Here is a 15155-nt window from a genome sequence, read left to right on the forward strand (position 1 = left end):
AGGGCACGTGTGCACCTGTTCACACGGCCCGCCTGACGCGACCTTAGGAGAGCGGGGGTAGATAGGCGCATGCGCACGGGGTATCGCGGCCCCACCTGCCAGACCCCCCTCGATCCTCCCAACATGGCGGCCGGGGGCTGGGGGAGTGGACAGACCCTCCCCGTGACGCACTTCCGGGCCGGGCGGTGGGCGCGGGGGCTTGTGGGATCGCGGGGCGAGGCCGGGGCAGCGGCCGCGGCGGCAGGATGGGGAATTGCCACACGGTCGGGCCCAACGAGGCGCTCGTCGTGTCGGGTAGGGGCCGCGCACGGGGGTGCACTGGGCAGTGCCGGGCTGCAGCCGGGGCAGTGTAGGCGGGGGGCAGCGGGCGGTGCTGGGGGAGCCGTCACGCGCCCCCCCCCCCCCCCGCGGGCAGCCCCGGCTGGGGCGGGGGTGGAGCAGGCGGCTCGGGGCTGGGCCCCTGCCCAGCGGCGCTTGGCGGTCGCCCGCCCGTGCGGGCTGGTTGCCGGCGGGCGCGCTCCAGGGCACGGCAGCGTCGGGCGGCCCGGGAGCCGCGGGCGCTGGTGCCCAGAGGCCGGTTCCGCGCGCTGAGCAGGCAGGCGCCGGGAGCAGGGCCGGGGCCTCCCGAGTTACTGCTGGCTCGGGCACGAGCGGTTTCCTAGGTGCCGGCAATGGCCCTCGGCTGTGTAAACATCCTCCGGCTGCTCGCTCGGCTCTAGGGAGCGGCCAGCTGCCCGCAGCGGAAGGCAGCTCTCGGCGCCAAGGACCTGGGCGGCAGCTCTGCTGCCTCCGTGAAGCCGAGGGCTCGCTCGAGGACGTCCCGTTGCTGCAGCCCCCCAAGCCAAAAGAGGAGCGCCCCCGCGTGAGGGGCCAGCGCAGCCCCGGTGTCGCCTCGGATGGGCAGGATCCAGCGGGCACCTGCCAGCGGCGTCGCCTCAGGGGCCAGGCATGCTGCGTCCGCGTTGCAGGGGGCGCGGTGAGGCTGAGCAGGTGTCGGAGGAGACCTGCGCCCCATCCGTCTTGCTTGTGCTCTGCTGCTTCCCTCCGTGCCTCTCGCGGCCCAGGCCCAGGCAGCTGCACTTGCAGCCAGCTGTTACCAAGCCATAGCCTTTCCCTGGGGACAGCGCTTGCCTTGTACAGCACTGGGCAAAGTCTTGGGGAACCGCGCAGGGGTTGTGCTGCCAAGCCCACGGAGATGTCCCATTTAGGGAGCTGTTTGCAGGCATGGCCTGCTGTAAAGCCAGCCTCTGCTGATCCCCAGAGTGCTCCCTCCCCACCGCAGCTGTGGGCTGGACTTGGCTCTTCCTTCGTCCCAAGCCAGCTGCGCTCGGGGCTTCTGCCCTTGGTGGGCCTCCATCCTCCAGTGCTGCCGGTTTCTGGATCGCATCTCTTGGGGCAGCAGCAGGAGACTCCCAGTACTATCTCTACCTGGAACCACTGTGCAGTCTCGCAGGCTGGCGGGCGCGGTTCCCTCGGACCTGGGAGCTCTGCTGCTGTCACAGGGCCCCTTCCCCTGGGAAGGTCCCAGGCACTGGGGGAAGAGCTGCACTAAGCCCCAGGCTTGTGGGGCAGCGGGCACGGAGCTCTGCCAGCTCTCATGGGGCCGGGGGTTTCCCAGCAGGCTCTTGAGGGCTGTCAGTGATCAGCAGCTGCTCCTGGGAGAGGCTGGGAGACTGGCAGCCTGGAGGGCAGGGCCGGGGTACAGCCAGCCTTGAGAGCTCTGCTGCCTATGGGGGACGTCGCACCTGCCTCAGGGCACACGCGTAAGCTCTGCTTCTCAACTCCAGCCGGCTCCTGGTTAATGGGTCTCCTGAGAGCCCGCCCTGGGCTGCCGCAAGCTTCTGCAGGGGTGCAGCTGCCTCTTCTCCCTGCCTGGCCCCTTGGCTTCAGTCCTTCATCTGTGTATTTAGCCCCTCTCCCCCAGACCTAACAGATCTCCCTGCCACTTGCTCAGTCATTGTGGGTGGGGGCTGCCCCTCCTGCCAGGTTGGCTCAGCCCACAGGTGCTGTTGGCCAGTGTCCGGCTTAGAGAGGGTTGTGCCTGTTGGCCGGAGTCACAGCTGCACGACGTGGAGCTAACGGCACAGCAGGAAGGTGCTGGCAGGAGTCCCCTTGCCTTGACAGGCTGCAGGGAGAGGCCAAGGCAGGGCCCAGGGCCGGGACCGGGCTGTACGCTAAGAGGGGGCTGGATCTGCGTGGGGCGTGGGAGGCCTCAGAGCATCAGCTGTTGTGGAGCCAACTGCATTTGGAAAGTGGCGCCTGGGCCGTGCCAAGATGGAAAAGCCCCGTCTCGAGGCCCAGCCGCCTCCTGTCTGCTGCATCTCGCTGCAGACGCGGTGCACAGACGCTGCCTCCTAACTCAATAAGCTGACGGCTGCATGCACCTGAGGAAGGCAGAGAGGGGAGGAGAGGCATGCGTGTGTGCGGCACCGTGTGTGGGCAGTGGGTACGAGCTCCTCAGGCAGGGAATGCCATTGTGCTGTACTCTCAGACGAAGGTGACCTGGGGCCAGCCCCTGGCTGCTCTGGGGCCCCCCTGGCAGGATTTCCCTGGCAGTCCCGGTGCTGTAGCCCTGAGCCAAGGCTTTGTTGCCTCTCTTGCAAGCATGACAGCTGGGTTGAACCTTGCTGCTGGGCAGAGCACTGCTGCAGTGGCTCTCTCCAGCTGGCTGCAGGCCGCGGGGTGGGACACGGACTTGGTGCTGCGTGGGTTGGCGTGGGGAGCGTGCCCCTGCATGGCGGCACCCTCCACCCTGGCGCTCTTTGCTCTGCTGCAGGTGGCTGCTGCGGCTCCGACCAGAAGCAGTACGTGTTCGGGGGCTGGGCCTGGGCCTGGTGGTGCGTGTCGGACACGCAGAGGTAAGGAGATGACCTCTGGGCGCGTGGCTCACGGAGCAAGGGCTGGGTCAGTGGTACCTTGAGGAACATGGGATCCATCAGACACGGTGGGAGCCCAGCTCCTGGCCGGCAGCCTACCCCTCTGGTGCTTGCTGCACGTGGCTCTGGCCTCGCAGCTTTTCTGCCGCCGGTGCCGCAGCCGGGAGAGTCAGGCCCAGTGCTTGCTGCACTGAGTTTAGACCAGGCCACACATGGCCGGTGGGACTGGAGGAGCCTAGAGACGCCTCAGCCACCTGCGGTAGGTGCCTGCGGCAGTGGGCAGGGAATGTGGGTGGTTGGCGCTCGTGTCCTGGAGGTGCACTGGCCCTCGTTGCTTCCCACTCTAACGGCTGCTCAGGGAGGGCTAGCACACTGGTGGGACCCTGGGGTGCCCTATCCCCCTGTCCCTGGGACTCGCTTGCCTTCACTGCTGTGCCTGTCTTGGAACTAACGTGCTGTGACGTGATGCTGTTGCCCTGCTGTAACCCTGCGGGCTGCAGAGCCCAGGGCAGTGCCTTCTCCCTCACTCGGTCCTCTCCGGTCCCTCCCCGCGTCCCCATAAGCAGGAACTAACTGGGGAAAGGAGAGACGAGACTTTCTGGTTTTGCAGTGACAGGGAAATGACCCCGCTTGGCCACTGTGCTCCTTGCAGGCAGGTTAGCTGGTGGCTGCCCTCGGCATTGCAGGAGGCCCAGGATCGCTGGCGGGGTGGGTGCAGCTCCCTCCCCTCCTTGTAGCTGCCCTTCCCACCCGCCCCCCAGGCTGCTGGCAGCAGGCTCCCAGCTCTGGTGTGATGCACCCTTGGCATGGAAGCACTGCCACTGCATGCTGAGGCTTGCACTTTTGCTCGCTGTTCTCATGGAGACTTCCAGCTGCAGCTGCACTGGGGGCAGGAGCAGCCCCATATGGACACAGGCTTCCCCATAGGCAGCTGCAAGGCCTGGGCGGGTGTGAGCACCAGGAGATGTCCCCCGAGGTACCGCAGGCAGCCAGATGCCTGGGCAGGATGCCCTGCCAGGTACCACCAGCAGTTGCTTCCACTGTGTAAACACCAGGGGGAAGGGGCATGCAGGCAGGATTTGGAAGAATTTGCCCTGTTTTCAGACCAAAAAAAATCCCTGCGGCTTTGGGTGGGAGCCCAGCTCGGAGAGAGCCACGGAGGTTTGGGAGGAGCTGGCTGCCCAGGGTGCCGTCACCCCGGCTGTCCAGCAGACCGTGGACTCTGTCGTGGGAAAGCTTTATTTTTGCCAAAGTTTTCTGGTTACAGTTTGCCCCCAGAGGCCCCCAGTCCTGCTCTGGGGCAGGAGCATGTGCTCACAGGCCAGCCCGAAGCCGTCTCACACTCAGAGCCAGGGCAGGAGGCGAGACCGGGTCACGCTTGTCTTCTAGCCACAGCTCGGCAGTAGCAGCTCCCAGTCACCTTGGTCGAGAGGGGCTGGGGCATGCTGGGGACCCTGCCCCGCAGCTGTTGGCTTGAGGGAGCGGGCAGGGGTGCCGTGGGAAGCTCATGGGGAGAGAGCGAAACCCGAAAGTCCCGTCCATGGTGTGCAGCGGGTGTCTGTTACTCTCTGGTAACCGCTCTGTGTATTTGCTGTCCTACCCTTGTTCATCGCTGCTCAGACTGTCTTTGGAGGTTATGACCATCCTCTGTCGCTGTGAGAATATTGAGACGTCGGAGGGGGTCCCACTGTACGTAACAGGGGTTGCACAGGTAATGACCCACCCGCTTCCTAACCTCGGCTCTAACTCTTCTCCCCCTTCTGTTTCGAGCAGCACAGCAGCAGCAGGATAACGCACCACTAACGCTTTCCTTCCTGGGGCAGCTCAGGCTCAGTGACCCCTCCCGGCGCTCCGCAGCTCTGCGGGGAACGTGGAAAGAGGCACGCAGACACCTTACAAATCCAGGCCCCCGGGCCAGCACCTTCCAGTAATGCCGCAGACATTGGGTGCTCTAGGCCAAGGCCTTCCCTGGGAAGCTGGGAGCCACCCCCGGCAGGGTTAGATTGGATGGGCGAGGGAGCAGCCAAGCTGGTTTCTCTTCGTGGCAATGAAATCCCTGTTGGGACTGGCTCATTCACCAGCTCCAGGCACAGGCCTGTAGCTTGCCGCACGCAGGCGATGCCTGTCCCCAGTGGGACCGAGTCCAGGAGGGCTGAGCAGGAAGAGCCTGGCTTGTTGCACAATGCGGTTGTGCAGGCCTGAGTCGGTGCCCGCTGCCGGTCATTCGGCACCACGCTTCCTCGCTCCTCCCCAGCCAGCTTCCCCTGAGCACCAGAGAGCTGGCAGAGTTGGGGCCTGGTGCAGCACCGCTGCTGCTCACGGCACTCGGGGCCTGTAGAAGCCTTCCCTGGGGAGGCAAAAGCCACGCGCTGGCTTCTGCCTCAGATAGAAGCGTGGTGCAGGCATGCCTGGGGTGGGTCCTGTGGGGAGACGGCTCTAACCCTCTGCTGCGGCCGAGTCAGCTCAGGTCAGACCGTCACCCTGGAGCAGAGCTCTTGCTTCCATCCCCCGTTGCCTGCCCCGGGGCAAAGCCATGCTCTTGCTACTCGCTGGTCCAGGCGCTGTCTTACGGCTGAGTAACATGAATCGCAGCTGCTTGCCTCCTTGTGGGGCTCAGCTGGGCTCTCTGTCCCCGAGACAGCTCCAGTGCCTTGGCTTCTGCCTACCCAGAGAGCAGCCTGGGCACCTGCTCTGCCCTGCCCTGCTGCCCCATGGAGCCTGGGCCCGGCAGCACCGAGCCCCTCACCTTGTCTCTCCCCGTTCTGCCAGCACACAGACCTGCACGGCCCCGCCAGGGTGGGAGAGGAGGAGGGACTAGTTGGAGCCCCATTCCTGCGGGTGTCTGTCTCTGGCTCACGCTGTGCGTAGCTGTGGCCCAAACTGTTGAGGTCTCTCCCCATCTGCATACCTCTGCCCAGACACCAGCAGTGAACTGCAGTTAGCCACCTCCGAATTAGACGTGGCACAGCTTGGCCCCCCTGCTGGGGTTCAGCACCTGGGACTCACAGACTCCGCTGTCTGGAAAGATGACTGCCGGCCGGCCGACCGGGACACGTGGACCAGGGGCGACTCAGGGAGTGGCCGATCAGTGCAGAGGGCTACGGCGGTGGCTGTAGGGAGGCCACGGTAGGGTGGCCGCATCGTTGGTCAGGCCAGTGCTCTCTTTGGGTCACTGGCCAGTCATATGCTGCGCTCTTTGCAGCTGCAGTGCCCAAGTGTTGCCTTGGACAGACTGGGGTCTTGGGGTAGCTCGGTCCTGCCCCTCCAACCAGCCCACCGGGAGGGCAGGGGCCCATCCAGCCCAGCCCTAGACCTGGCTCTGCTCACACAATGTCTGTGCATTACTGGAAAGCTGCTTTGCTCCAGCCCTGGTGACCTGCCTGCCGGAGGGCGCGATCCCCAGGCAGCCTCCAGTGTCATGGCGTCCCGTCCCCTGCAGAGTGCAGGTGCCGGCCCAGGGCAGGAGCTGCAGGGTCGACACTGGTGGCCTGTTGCCTGGAAACGTGCAAATGTCTTGCGTTTTTTGGCAGGATTTCCCTAGAGATAATGACGTTACAGCCCAGGTGCGAGGACGTAGAGACGGCGGAGGGGGTAGCTTTAACTGTCACGGGTGTGGCGCAGGTACGGTACTCCAACCCATCCTCTCAGGAAATGCATGCCGCTAACCTGCCCTTGGTCTCTCTCTTCCAAGGTTGCTGCTGCCCAGAGCCGGATGCCCTCTGCTCCTCAACGAAGTCTCTGCTGCACCGCACGGCCTGGCGTGGCCGGCCCACCCGAGAGCACGTCCCCGGGGGGTGGGGGGCTGCACTGTCTCTCTCCCTGCACATGGCCATCATTGCGTCTTGCCCACCCAAGGGCACGGGGGCAGCCAGACTCAGCTGTCTGAGCAGGGGCGTCCCAGGCGCTCCATGCCACTTCCCAGAGTGAAGCGGCAGTGTCCAAGGACCACGGCCGTCATGTGCCTGTGGCTTGCCGCGCTGCCTTTGCCAGCAGCCATCGCACTACATGGCAGCTCAGCAGTGAAAGCAGGGCTGGTTTTACAGGGCCCGGTGCTGGGAGCTGTTTTTGCCCCGGGCTCTGTGGCCGATGAGTTCTGGGCCCGTTCCCCAGACGTTTCTCATGGCTGGCGCGGTCGGTGTCTGTGCCAGAGGATGTCACTGGGCAGGGATGTGCCGGGCGTCGTGGCGCAGGGCTCGGCTCCCTGCCCTGGCAGCCACATGTGTCATGAAAAGGAGAAAGGGCCCCGGCAGCTCTTTGCTGCCGGTCTCCCAAGGGAGCGTGGCCGAGTGGTTCTGAGTGCGCGTCACCCTGCATATGCAGACGTGGCTGCTCATAGCGGGCCCCTCCGCATGTCTCAGGTGGCTGCGTGCTGCTTTGCCTAGGACAGTGCTGCCTCAGACTTCATGTCCGTGGCATTTTGCGGGCTGCGTGTGACCTGAGGGCGTGTGCACTCCTGCAGGGTGATCCTGCCCCGTGCAGGTGAGAGCGCAGGCTGGGCTGCCCCAGGGTCTCCGTCTCTGCCACAGGCCTCCTGTCAAACCTCAGTCAAGTCGCTTGCTGGCTCGGGGGCAGCGGGGAGCTGTCTCAGAGCTCGGGAGGCAGTGCTGGTGCGCTGCAGGGATGACCCATTTTTATACGACTGGCTGAGGTTCCTGTGGTTGCGCGTGTGCTGAGGCCCCTGTGTTCTGCACCCTGCGAAGGCCGGGCTTACTAGCGGTTTCTCTGCCATCACGGTGTAGCGGAGAGCTGGTGGAAGAGCCAACTGCCTCGGCGTCTGTGGAGCCTGGGGCTGCCCGACGCCTGCTCGTGCCTGCTGCCGTTGTCTCTGATTTGTGTTGCACTCTCTTGCCTCCCTGCCAGTGGGAACCTGGGTACTGTCTGCGGGCCAGACGTTTGCCCCCAGGGGCTTAGGGGCCAGGGCTTGCGTGGCTCGGGGCTGGAATGAGGTGAGGTGTGTCCGGAAGCGGGGGATCAGCAGGAGAAAGGGGTGTTGCTGCGCCCACGTGCGGCTCCAGCGGGAAGGCTGTTTTCTGTTTGCAGGGACAGTTTCCTGCTCTTCTCATCTGCAGCCTCGGGCTGGGGCGAGAGCCAGGAAGTGCTGCTAATTGGGAGCCAAAGTGAAAGGCGTCTGGAGGCCTCGGGGTGGCAGACTGGCTCCAGCGGCAGCTCGAGGCCCAGGCCTTGCAGGCTGCAGTGCACGAGGGTGTGGCTGCAGGGACCTGGGGGGGTGTCCTCGTGGGCTCCTTGCCCGAGTTTGCGCTCGTGTTGGGGGTGGGGCAGTGGCTCCGACTGCCCCTTCCCGGCAGGAGCCTGGGCTGGCTGCCAGGAGCCCGTGTGCGTGCCCGGGAGGGCTGTGCCTGCTCCTGCACAGACAGCTGGGCTGCGCCCTGCCTGATGGGTCCCCAGCTTGTGGGAAGCCTGAGCCCAGCCTGGGGGGTCGCACGCAGGCCCTGCCTGCCCTCCCTGCCCAGTCGCTGTGTCCAGGGAGGCTCTCTGCCCCCCCTAGTGAGGAAGGGGGGAGTCCGGCTGGGCCCTGGCTGCCCTGCTCCCAGGGGTGTGGGTGCGCCCAGTCTGTTATGCCAGGCTGGAGGCAGGACCCTTGGGGTGCACGTGGGGGTCAGGGCAGGAGCTGCCAACCACTGCAAGAGCCCCGGGTTTACCCTGCATTGCCGTGGTAACGGGACACTGGCTGATGCCTGGGCCACGCGTGGCAACCTTGGGGTGCAGCTTGATCCAGGCCTCTTGGAGGATGGGTTGAGGTTGCCCTCTGCGCGGGGCCAGAGCATGGGGGCCCCCCGAGATCAAGGCATGGAGTGGGGCCACAGCTTCGTCTGCCCAACTCGTCCTCCGCCCCGCGCTGCTGGGCAGCAAGCAGCAGCAGGGAGTCGCGTGGCTTTGTTGCAAACCCCTCGTCTACTGGATGTGTCGGCTTCAGGCCAGCTCACTGCAGCAGTGCTGCCTCACGGGCTGTGGCAGGCATGTGCCTGGAGCTGGACACCAGCCCAGCCTGTTGGGACCAGTTGGGAGCCGCCTGCCTCGGTGGAGATGATGGCAGCAAGGGCCACATGGTCTGTTTTGGGCTCTGGGGGCTCCCCTGGGCGGCCCTGACTCCCGGTGCTCCCCCGCCTCACTCTTTAGTGCCCACAACAACGTGCCCGGGTCCTGGCCGCTCTGTGCCAGCGTGTCTGTGCCGCCGGCCCTTCCCTCATCGGGGTTTCCTTCCTCCCCAGGTGAAGATCATGACGGAGCGGGAGCTGCTGGCCGTGGCCTGCGAGCAGTTCCTGGGGAAGAACGTCCAGGACGTGAAGAACGTGGTGCTGCAGACACTGGAGGGGCATCTCCGCTCCATCCTCGGTGCGTGGCGCGGCGCGGTGCTCCTGCTGCCTTTGGGATCGGTAGACGCACCGCGGTTGCTTCCCCCACACCTGCAGGGCAGGGTCCTGCTCCAGCCCTGGGGGCAGGGCGTCTGTGCGCGCAGTCGTGGTGCTGCAACGTGGACAGCCCACTTGGGGTCCTGGGGGCAGCGGGGGCTGCGCTGTCTGTGGCTGGTGCCAGGCCTGCCCTGCACTCACCTCTCCGGCTCTGTCCCCCCCGCCAGGCACCCTGACAGTTGAGCAGATCTACCAGGACCGGGACCAGTTCGCTAAGCTGGTGCGGGAGGTGGCAGCCCCGGATGTGGGCCGCATGGGCATTGAGATCCTCAGCTTCACTATCAAGGTAAGTGCCAGCGGGGCCTGGCTTCCTCCACAGGGGCTCTGCAAAGGCTGCTGGGCTTGGCAGCTTCCCTGGGGGTCCCCGGGTGCAGCCACGTGGCACGACCGCGCCCCTGCCCAGCTCCCCAGCAGGCTGCACCGTGCTGGGCCCTCGTGGCTGAGGATGGACGTCTCTGGGTTGTGGGGGCTGTGCTGACGGTGCTGCCGGCATGCCCCACCCCCCCAGGACGTCTATGACAAGGTGGAGTACCTGAGCTCGCTAGGGAAGACGCAGACGGCGGTTGTGCAGCGGGACGCGGATATTGGCGTGGCCGAGGCTGAGCGCGACGCTGGCATCCGGGTACGTCAGGCAGGGCTGGGGCCTGGGCCCGTTGGCGTGGGCAGCTCCCCTCTTGCCCCTCTCCACGGCCACTGACAGCTGTACCCCCCCAACCCCGCAGGAGGCCGAGTGCAAGAAGGAGATGCTGGATGTCAAGTTCATGTCGGACACCAAGGTGGCTGACTCCAAGCGTGCTTTCGAGCTGCAGAAAGCTGCCTTCAGCCAGGAGGTCAACATCAAGGTGAGGGGCCACCTTGCCCTGCCCTGCTGCGCTCCTGGGATCCATGCCTGGGCTCTACCATGGGGATGGGGATTCCCAGGCTTCTGGGCTGTACTGGCTTCCACCCTCCTCTCCTCTCCCTGCTCCTTGTGTCAGGGGGTTTTCAGCCTCTTGCAGAGGTGCTGGGTGCAGCCCAGGCTGGGGGTGGGACTGGGCTGTGTCAATGCTCCTGCTGGCACCAGTCCCTGAGGGTCCTGGCTGCAGGGTCTTGCCCCTGTGCTCAGGCTCAGCTTCGCGCTGCACTGGAAGGGATTTTCCCCTTGCTCAGGCTGGTCCGGACTCTGGGGGTTGCCTTCCTCTGCAGCGGGGACTTGGTCTTGGGCTGGGGTGCCTGCAGCATCCATGAACCCCCTGGCAGGACCAGGATGTTGGTGGCAGCGGCCTCCCTGCTTTCCCGAGGGAAGGGGCAGGAGCGATTCCTGGGCCTGTCGGGGTGACTGTCATGTTGCTCAGAGGCTGGGCATGGAGTTTGTCTGGGCTGGTTTGGATGGGGCTGATTCTGCCTCAGGCAAGGGCTGGGTTGGATGTGACCTCCTGCAGCTCCCTGACAGCCCTACGACTCTGTGATGCTCTGATGTTGGGAAGAGCTTGCTCCTGTCCCGCACCTTTTCTGGTCCTGTGGTGGCAGCATGGGTTTGTCCTGGCTCCAGACTTGACCCTGGCTCTCTGAGGGGTTCCTTATTCCCTGTGCCCAGGGGCTGCAGCGGGAGGGCGGTGAGGGGACTGGCCGCCTGGGGTGGTAGTGACGGTTCTGCTCCCTGGCTTTGGCCCACAGACAGCGGAGTCGCAGCTGGCCTACGAGCTGCAGGGTGCCCGGGAGCAGCAGAAGATCCGGCAGGAGGAGATCGAGATTGAGGTGGTGCAGCGCCGGAAACAGATCGACATCGAGGAGAAGGAGATTGTGCGCATGGACAAGGAGCTCATCGCTACCGTCCGTCGGCCGGCTGAAGCTGAGGCCTTCCGCATGCAGCAGATCGCCGAGGGCGATAAGTAAGTGCCGGGGTCCAGCCAAGAACCCTGGGGACCCTCTGAAAGCTGCTCCGTGAGCTGCAAGCCCGGCGCTGTCCCCCGCTCCCATGTGCGGGCTGTGCAGCGTCGTGCTCAGCCGGGGCCGTTGCCTTGCAGGGTGAAGCAGGTGATGATCGCGCAGGCAGAAGCTGAGAGGATCCGGAAGATTGGGGAGGCGGAGGCTGCCGTCATCGAGGCCATTGGCAAGGCCGACGCCGAGAAGATGAAGCTGAAGGCTGAGGCCTTGCAGCAGTACGGGGAGGCTGCCAAGATGGCACTGGTGCTGGATGCACTGCCGCAGGTGAGCCGGGGGCCGGGGTGGGTCTAGGGTCCGTGGCCTGCCCGGGTGAGCAGGTGGCAGGCCGGCAGCACCTCTGTGTCCACCGGGCCCTGTCCCTCGCTGCCATCGCTCATCCCGGCGCTTGCCCTCTGCGTCTCAGATCGCCTCCAAAGTGGCAGCTCCCCTGGCCAAGGTGGAGGAGATCGTGATCCTGAGCGGAGATGGCAGTAAGGTGACGACAGAGCTGAGCCGCTTGCTGGCCGAGATCCCTGCCTCCGTGCACGCCATCACCGGAGTCGACCTGGCCAAGGTGTGTCGCACCGCCGCTTCCATGCCTGCTTTTTTCACCCCCCAACACAGCCCCACCGACCTCTCCTGTCCCTGAGGCCAGGAGTGTTTGGGTGTCTGGCAGCTCCCAGACCCTTTGCTCCTGCTGCATTGTGCTGGGGGGTGGGCTGGGGGCCCCCCTGCTCTTGCCCCTCTGCATGTGACTGCCAGTGTCCTGGGTGCAGCCTGCCCAGGCTGGGCGTCACGGCTGGGGTGGGCACCGCTGGCTCCCCCTGTGTCTGCTCCCTATGGCACCGCCCCTGATGGCCTCTCTCGCCCTCTTGCAGATCCCCCTGATCCAGAAAGCCACTGGGGCCCAGGCGTGAGCCCAGCCGGGCCGGCGGGCGGTGATGGCGCCCGTGCCGCACTCTGATATCCACTGCCTCGGACACTCGGGAACCCTTTCCTACCAGAGACGGTCGGAGTCCCCGTTTCAGCTCTGGTGCCTTATTTTGTAGGACCAGGAGGATGCATGTTCCCTTCCGCTGGGGGTGGGTTTTGTAATGGGCCCTGTCTCTCGTCGTGTTCGTCCTGAGCGGAGCCACCCCGCCACTACCCCGGCAGCTTGTGTGGTCGTGCCATCTCGGTGCCTTGCAGTTCTCTGTCCTCTGGGGGCTGAGGGGGGCAGCCTGGCCTGGGCTGTGCAGACTGCCTCCCAGAGCCGGCCCCGCAGCCTTCTTGGAGCTGCTGGACGAGAACGCTGAGGCCCCCGCCCCATCCTCCCCCTGCCCTCCACGAACCGCTGTCTCTGTTACCCTGGTGTATGATGTGAATGTGTGACCCCCGTGTCCTGCACTGCTTTCGGCTCCCCCGGTGCTGCACTGGTCTCCCGAGGCAGAGCAGGGACCTACCCAACCGTATCAGCCCCTTGCCTGCCTGTGCCTGACAGGTCTCAGGGTGCTGCCCGAGTTCAGGGCGCCAGGGGCAGGAGCCATGTGCTCCAGGGCAGCTGCTTCCCCAGCGGGGCTTTCCAGATATCAAGGGGGCAGGAGCTCCTGGGGGCTGGGGCTGTGCAGCAGGACCCTGCCCAAGCATCGCTGGCAGCCAGAGAGGGATTGACTCCTCCCCAGGAGCAGGGTGGCTCCAGGGCGGAGGGGCACCCTGCCCTTGGGAAGCAGGCCGTGGCAGCTGGCCTCAAGGGGACCGCCCGTGCGTTGTGGAGGGAAAGCAGCTGTAGTGTAGACAGGGCTCCAGGGCTAGGGTCTGCGTTGGTAGAGATGGACACTAGCTGAGGGTGTGGGTGGAGTCGAAGGCCTGGGCCTCCAAATGGGGTATCCCCTCCCCCCCGGCTGCTTTGAGGGCAGTCCCAGCCTGTAGCAGAGGTGCTCCCTGCCCCCTCTCTCCTTAGCCCTGGGCTGGCCCCAGCTCTGGCAGTGCTCTGTGCTGGCCGTGGGTTCCAGACCTCGGCTACCCATGGCCTAGCACGGAGACAGGTGCGTGGGCAAGACTGGAACCGGGGGTCCCGGGTGCTGTGAAACATGGCTGCACGGCAGCCTTCCCTTCCCTGTGGCCATCTGCTGCGCTGACCCCAAGTTCTGCCCTGGCCCCTCTCCCCTGCCGGCCTGTCTGTCTTCTCCCCGTGGGCCCTGCCCACTCTGCCTGTGCCAGGGGGTCACATCTCGCTGTCTGCGCTGTTGTGCCAATCCCGGATGTATGCAGGCCCTGTCTGCCCAGGCCAGGAGATGCCACTAGGGACATGGGGCAGGGAGGCTGCAGCCCATAATGCTGGGCCTGGAGCTTGTTGTTCTGCGAGCGGTGGGCTTCGCTGCAGCCCCCCATGCCTGCACGTTGCCTGCGGCCAGTGCCTCGGTGGACCTGGCGCTCCCCTCCCTCTGGGGTGCCGCACTGTGTTGTCTGCAGCCCCAGCCCTGCCCCAGCAGGCTCTCCCCCCTGGGAAGGGCAGTGGGGGGACCCAGAGCAGCTGCTGGCTCTGGGGCTCAGACAGGGCTGGCTTCTCCCTCCCCAGGGGGGTAGGTGGGGAGGAGCTGGGGTTGCAGGGAGGGGCGGCTTTGCTGGCTTGTGCTGCTGCTGCGCGTACCGGAGCCCCCCCGCATGTCCGTCATGCATGACTCTGCTCGCGCCCCTCCCCGTGCCACGGGCTCCGGGCCCCGTTCCAAGCTGTATGAGAATAAAGGGGCATCGTGCCCTCGCTGCACCGGCTCTCGTGGTCTGTGTCCTCGCACCCAGCCTCCTGCCCCCAGCCCCAGGCCTGGGGAGGGTCCGGCTTGCGTTTTGCAGTGCTACCCCCTGCGCTCCCTGCGCTGTGGTCGGCTCTGTCCCGGCCACGTTCAACGGGGGGTAGCATAGCCACAGCCTGTGGCACGGGCAGGTGAGGGCTGGTGCCCAGTCTGCCTGGCGGCATCCCCCCCACCCACGGCCCGTGGCCAAGAGGGCCTGACCCCTGGTGCTCCCACAGCCCGCAGCAATGCCCTGGCATCTGCAGGTTGACACTGGGCCAGCTGGCATCATCCCTGGGCATTGCTCCCAGCTCTGCCCGGGCCTCCAGCCCGAGCATGGCCTCACTTCCCGGCACCGCAGCTCCCAAGGACCACGTGTCCTAAGTCTGCCTCCCAGCCGCAGCCTGGGGCTGGCTGGGGGTAGAGGCTGGGGCACTGCTGCTCTGCCCACGTCCCAGCTGTGCTCCTGGGACCCATGCTGGAGCCCAGCCTTGGGGCAATGGGACCAGCCAGCATCACCCACGCCTGGTTCTTCAAGTCTGCCTGGCTGTGGCCACCGCTGGACCCTACCAGCCACAGGCAGTGCATCCTGGACGTGCCCCAGGGAGCATGTGGGCTGGGACCCACGCCTGAAGTAACGGCATTGCACCAGGTGCCCCCGGGCCAGAGGATGCAACCCAGCCATGCCTGGTGCCCCGCAAGTGCAGACTGTGCCCAGCCCAGCACTCGCGGCTGGAGACCCGGGCCGGCACGCGCGCTGGCTGCCTGCGTGCTGGCCCCGAGTCTGCGTGGGGACGGGGCTGCCCGAGCAGCTGAGCTGCCCCTGCCCAGGCTTGCTGCGCCCCTGCCCTCCCACTGCCCCGGGCTCGCGGCAGCGGGGGGAGCCTGTGGCGGGGGGCATATGGGACAGGTTGGGGCTGGGGGTGCAGGCTGTTGCTTGGGGGCTGCCTCTGAGCATTGGTGCAGCAACCCGGTTGTTGCCTGCCAGGCCCCCATCCTCCCCTCCCCACCATGGCCCCAGACGGCCCGTGCACGTTACCCGGCAGCTGCACACCCCAGATAGCGTGCTCTTCCCCCACCCCGCGTGCTCAGCCAGGGATGGGGGCTGCTGGCTCCTTATCTATGAGCAGACACGTAGGCTGGGGCATGGGACAGCCCCCGGGTTTGGCTCCCCC

General features: G+C 66.0%; 1 protein-coding gene across 5 annotated transcripts; it reads left to right on the forward strand.

Moving 5' to 3' along the window:
* The first annotated feature begins 174 nt into the window (after positions 1-174).
* Positions 175-13958, forward strand: FLOT2 (flotillin 2). 5 transcript variants are annotated; one of them, XM_090025609.1, is made up of 12 exons: positions 175-294; positions 2777-2858; positions 4497-4565; positions 6407-6497; positions 9107-9230; positions 9475-9593; positions 9816-9929; positions 10030-10149; positions 10964-11178; positions 11314-11497; positions 11637-11786; positions 12091-13958. In XM_090025609.1, the coding sequence occupies exons 1-12, from the start codon at positions 246-248 to the stop codon at positions 12127-12129; spliced, it is 1356 nt and encodes a 451-aa protein (XP_089881735.1). In that variant the 5' UTR covers positions 175-245; the 3' UTR covers positions 12130-13958. The 5 variants fall into 5 exon arrangements, with proteins under 5 accessions (XP_089881735.1, XP_089881731.1, XP_089881730.1 ...); XM_090025605.1 differs by lacking the exon at positions 6407-6497 and having other exon boundaries at positions 176-294; positions 4497-4587; XM_090025604.1 differs by lacking the exon at positions 4497-4565 and having other exon boundaries at positions 176-294.
* The last annotated feature ends 1197 nt before the right edge of the window (positions 13959-15155 follow it).

This window comes from Crocodylus siamensis, chromosome 13 (genome assembly GCF_052110815.1).
Source record: "Crocodylus siamensis isolate JL-2025a chromosome 13, ASM5211081v1, whole genome shotgun sequence".
NCBI lineage: Eukaryota > Metazoa > Chordata > Crocodylia > Crocodylidae > Crocodylus > Crocodylus siamensis.